We start from the raw sequence: 5,502 nt of genomic DNA on the forward strand, positions 1-5,502 counted from the left end.
GCTCGGAGGGGGGGGAGGGCCGCCATCCCGTTTTTTGGAGGAGGGGGGAGGAACAGCGGCCGCTTCCCGGGGAGGACACAGCTCGGGGGGCTGCGGCTCGGGGGTCCCGCAGGGATCCGTGCCCCCTCCCTCGCTGTCCCGGGACGCCCCCGGTGTCCCCCCCGGCGCTGTTGGCGGGCCGCCCCGGCCGGGCGTTGCTGCTGCCCCCCCGCCCCCGCCGCCGTTGCCCTTTTCTCCCGCTTTTCGGGGCGGTTTTGGCGGCCGGTTGCGTCTGGGCCGGCGGCCAGCGGCGCTTCTCGCAGCTTCGGCGCCCGCCCCGCACACGCGTGTGCACGCGCCAGGGACACGCCAGCGCACACGCGTGTGCCCCTGCCCGCGCACGCCGTGCCCGGTGCCCCCGGTGACCCCGGTGCTCCCGGTGCCTGGAGCCCCGCGCTGCCCTCGGGCCGCCCTGCCCGCTCCGCGGCCGCTTTGGGCCGGTGCCACCGGCGGATTTCGGGCCAGGGCTTGCACCGGGAGCGGCCTGCGGGACGGGCCGGCCTCGGTGTCCTCCCGCTGTCCCCTGGTGTCCCCTGGTGTCCCCTGGCAGCGGCTCCGGCCTCCTTGGGGACGCCTCGGTGCCCTCCGGCTGTCGGTGCCCTGCGTCCCGCCCGTGTCGCTCGGTGTCCCCTCCGTGTCCCCCCCCCGGGGTCCCCCCGTGTCCCTCCGCATCGCCGCCGTGTCCCTGGGGTCCCCTCGTGTCCCCTCCCCGCCGCACGGAGCCACCCCCTGCCCGTCCCCGGCGCTGTCACCGCCCCGTGCCAGTGTCCCTTGTCCAGGTGTGACAGCGCACGCGCGGCGGTGACACGCGTGACAGGTGTGACACGCGTGTGTGACGGGGCGCAGGTGTGACAACCGAGCGACGGGGCGCGAGCGTGACACGCGCGTGTGACGGGACACGGCTGTGACACGCGCGTGCGACGGGGCGCAGGTGTGACGGGCACACAGGCAGCACACGCGTGTGACACGCGTGTGACACGGGCGCCTGCCAGGCCCGGCGCCCCCCGTGCCGTGGCTGATGCAATCGGGGCGGGGGGAGAGGCACCAAAACCCCCGCCCCACACCCGGGGGGCCCCCCTGCCGCCGCGCTGGCGCTCTGCCGGGCGCTCGCAGCTGCGGACGCGGCGACGTGGCTTCGCCCGAGACTGCGGCTCCAATGCGGGGCCGGCGCAGCCAATGGCAGCTCCGCGGCACCGCCGCCGGACCCCGCCTCGCCACCGACCCCCGCGCCCACCCCGGGCCGCCCCTGAGCCTCCGGAACCTTCCGCGGCCGCCCGCAGGGCCGGGGAGGGGTCCCGGGGGGTCTGGGAGGGGTCCGAGGTGTCGGGGAGGGGTCCGGGCGTGCGGGCGGTGCCGGTGGGTCTTTGTGAGGGTGCTGGGGGTTTTGGGGGGCGCAGGGGCGTCGGGGGCGCGGAGCTCCGGAAACTGAGGAGGCCTGGGCGACGCCCTGGGGTCTCTGCGGTGTCCTGAGGGGTCACTCTGGTGTCCAGAGGGGTCAGTCAGGTGTCTGGGAGGGGTCACTCTGGTGTCCTGAGGGGTCCCACGTGTCCCAAGGGGTCCCAGGCGTCCAGAGAGGTCACTCTGGTGTCCCGAGGGTCACTCAGGTGTCCAGAGGGGTCCCAGGTGTCCAGAGGGGTCCCAGGTGTCCTGAGGGGTCCCAGGTGTCTGGGAGGGGTCAGTCAGGTGTCCAGAGGGGTCACTCAGGTGTCCAGAGGGGTCCCAGGTGTCTGGGAGGGGTCACTCAGGTGTCCTGAGGGGTCACTCTGATGTCCCAAGGGGGGTCCCAGGTGTCCTGAGGGGTCCCAGGTGTCTGGGAGGGGTCAGTCAGGTGTCCAGAGGGGTCACTCAGGTGTCCAGAGGGGTCCCAGGTGTCCTGAGGGGTCCCAGGTGTCTGGGAGGGGTCACTCTGATGTCCAGAGGGGTCCCACGTGTCCCAAGGGGTTCCAGGTGTCCAGAGAGGTCACTCTGATGTCCCAAGGGGTCACTCAGGTGTCCCAAAGGGTCACTCCGATGTCCAGAGGGGTCCCACGTGTCCGAAGGGGTTCCAGGTGTCCTGAGGGTCACTCAGGTGTCCTGAGGGGTCCCAGGTGTCCAGAGGGGTCACTCTGATGTCCTGAGGGGTCACTCCGGTGTCCCCAGGGGTCCCACGTGTCCCGAAGCCCCCCTGCCCCGAGCGGACGCTGCCAGACCCGGCCCTGGGGTCCCGTGCGGGATCCCGGCCCAGGGGGGGCCACCACTGCCCCCACCCCCCCCCAGGAAAACCCCCCTGCTGCGGTTTTGGGCTGAAAACCTCCAGCTTTGGGGCCGGCCGGGAGCCGCTGCCCAGGCCCGCCGCCGAAACGCCCAAATTTTGGTTTCTTTCCTTTGCACAGAGGGATTTAATTACCGGGGGGGGGGAAGCGTTGGCTCCGAGAGCCGCGGCCGGGATTTTGGGGGCAGAAACGTCGGGTTTGGGCCGTTCCACGCTGGGGCCGCCGCGGGGCTGGGGCAGGGGGCCAAAGCCGGGCCCTTCCCGGGGGGAACGGGGGCAGCGGGACCCCCGGGAACCCCCCCGGGAACCCCCCCGGTCTGGGGGGGGCGTCCTCGCCCGACCCTTTTTGCACGAGGGGATTTTTGCACGAGGGCTTTGCACGAGCACGAGGGGCCGCAACAGGAGCCCCCCCCCGCCGCCCCCTCCGCGGGGGTTTTTTGGGGCCAATCCGCGGGGTTTTCGGCGAAGCCCCCCCCCGGGGTCTCCCCCACCCCCACCCGCCAGCCGCCACCCCGCTGCTCCATCCCGCCGTCACCGGGACCCCCGGCACCTGAGCGTTCCCCCCAGCACGGTCCGGACCCCCGGCCCCGCCCCCCCCCCTTGCCGGTAGTTCCCGTTAACCCCTTCCCCCCCAGTCCGTTTGCGCCCCCCGTCCCCGTCTGTCGCCCCCGGTTCTGCCCCGCCGGGGCCCGACTGGCAGCTGCCCACGGCCGGGATGCGCCGCCGCGATGGTACGGACGGGGCGGACCGGGAGCGGGGACCGGCACCGGGGACACCGGGGACCGCGACAGCGGCCGGGAAGGGGCCGGGGAGCGGCGGCACCGGGAGCGGGGAGAAGGGACGGGGAGCGGCGGCGCTGCCGGTGGAGGGAGGGGACGGAGGTGGCACCGGGGACTGCCGGGGACCGAGATCGGTGGCACCGGCGCGGGGTCGGCAGCAGGGAACGGCGGCGGGGATGGGGAGCGGGGCGGCCGAGCCCCGACGGCGGCGGGAGCATCACCGGGAGGCGGACGGGGACGAGCGGGGAGCGATGGAGCTGTGGTGACACCGGGGAGCGGGCTGAGGCAGTGCCCGAGACCGGGCTGTGCTGGCACCGGGGATGGAGCTGCGGTGACACCGGGAACGGGGCTGTGGTGACACCGGGGACCGGGCTGTGGTGACACCGGGGACTGGGCTGAGGCAGTGCCCGAGACCGGGCTGTGCTGGCACCGGGGATGGAGCTGTGGTGGCACCGGGGATGGGGCTGTGCCAGTACCGGGGACTGGGCTGTGATGGCACCGGGGATGAGACTGTGGCAGTACCGTGGACGGGGATGCGGTGGCACCGGGGATGGAGCTGCGGTGGCACCGGGAACGGGGCTGTGGTGGCACCGGGGACGGGGCTGCGGTGGCACCGGGGTCAGGGCTGTGGTGGCACTGGGGATGGAGCTGTGGTGGCACCGGGGACTGGGCTGTGCCAGTACGAGGGACGGGGCTGTGCTGGCACCGGGGACAGGGCTGCGGTGGCACCGGGGACTGGGCTGTGCCAGTACGGGGGACGGGGCTGTGGTGGCACCGGGGACGGGGCTGCGGTGGTACCGGGAACGGGGCTGTGGTGGCACCGGGAACTGGGCTGTGGCGGCACCGGGGACGGGGCTGTGGCGGCACTGGGAACGGGGCTGTGCCGGTACCGGGGACGGGGCTGTGGTGGCACTGGGGACTGGGCTGTGACGGCACTGGGAACGGGGCTGTGCCAGTACCGGGGACGGGCGGGGCTGTGGTGGCACTGGGGGGCTGTGGTGGCACCAGGAACAGGGCTGTGCCAGTACCAGGGACAGGGCTGTGGTGGCACCGGGGACGGGGCTGTGGTGGCACTGGGGACTGGGCTGTGACGGCACTGGGAACGGGGCTGTGCCAGTACCGGGGACGGGGCTGTTGTGGCACCGGGGACAGGGACCGCACCGGCCCAGGCTCAGCCGTCCCCGCTCCGGCCGCACGGCAGCCCCGCTGCACCGGGAGCCGCCTCTCCCCCGGAGCTCCCCGGCAACCCCGCGGCGCCACGACCCGCCGGGATCCCCCCGAGGTGGGGGGACTCCGACGGGGGGCCGGGCGCGGCGCGGGGCGCGTCCCCCGCTGCCCTCCGGCCCGGCCCAGCCCGTTACCGTTCCCTCCCGCGCAGGATGAGTTCGGGGCTGTGCCAGTACCGGGGACGGGGCTGCGGTGGCACCGGGGACGGGGCTGTGCCAGTACGGGGGACAGGGCTGTGGTGGCACCGGGAACGGGGCTGTGCCAGTACCGGGGACAGGGCTGCGATGGCACCGGGGACAGGGACCGCACTGGCCCAGGCTCAGCCGTCCCCGCTCCGGCCGCACGGCAGCCCCGCTGCACCGGGAGCCGCCTCTCCCCCGGAGCTCCCCGGCAACCCCGCGGCGCCACGACCCGCCGGGATCCCCCCGAGGTGGGGGGACTCCGACGGGGGGCCGGGCGCGGCGCGGGGCGCGTCCCCCGCTGCCCTCCGGCCCGGCCCAGCCCGTTACCGTTCCCTCCCGCGCAGGATGAGTTCCACCCCTTCATCGAGGCGCTGCTGCCGCACGTCCGGGCCTTCTCCTACACCTGGTTCAACCTCCAGGCCCGCAAGCGCAAGTACTTCAAGAAGCACGAGAAGCGGATGTCCAAGGAGGAGGAGCGCGCCGTCAAGGACGAGCTGCTGGGCGAGAAGCCGGAGGTCAAGCAGAAATGGGCCTCGCGCCTCCTGGCCAAGCTGCGCAAGGACATCCGGCCCGAGTGCCGCGAGGACTTCGTGCTGTCCGTCACCGGCAAGAAGGCGCCGTGCTGCGTCCTCTCCAACCCCGACCAGAAGGGCAAGATCCGCCGCATCGACTGCCTGCGCCAGGCCGACAAGGTGTGGCGGCTGGACCTGGTGATGGTCATCCTCTTCAAGGGCGTGCCGCTGGAGAGCACGGACGGCGAGCGCCTGGCCAAGGCGCCGCAGTGCGCCAGCCCCGGCCTCTGCGTGCAGCCCCACCACATCGGCGTCACCATCAAGGAGCTCGACCTCTACCTGGCTTACTTCGTCCACGCGCCAGGTGAGCGCCGAGATTTTCCCGGAGAGACCCCCCCCACCTCACTCGTGGGACCCCCCCTCGGCCGGCCCCACCCCGGGGCGTCCCCGGCCGGCCTCGCTCGCACAAAGCCGCGCCGAGTGCCAGCGCGCGCGCCCGGCGCCGCCGCGTG

At 73.9% G+C, this 5,502-nt stretch overlaps 1 protein-coding gene across 1 annotated transcript; it reads left to right on the top strand.

Moving 5' to 3' along the window:
• Positions 1-4,540: 4,540 nt before the first annotated feature.
• Positions 4,541-5,398, top strand: NFIX (nuclear factor I X; the record flags this gene model as incomplete). The annotated part of the gene is made up of 1 exon (XM_041412443.1): positions 4,541-5,398. A coding segment is annotated over exon 1 (462 nt), but the record flags the coding sequence as incomplete, so codon positions are not given.
• Positions 5,399-5,502: the final 104 nt, after the last annotated feature.

Source organism: Onychostruthus taczanowskii, unplaced genomic scaffold (genome assembly GCF_017590055.1).
Source record: "Onychostruthus taczanowskii isolate IOZ18803 unplaced genomic scaffold, ASM1759005v1 scaffold390, whole genome shotgun sequence".
NCBI classification, from domain to species: Eukaryota; Metazoa; Chordata; class Aves; order Passeriformes; family Passeridae; genus Onychostruthus; species Onychostruthus taczanowskii.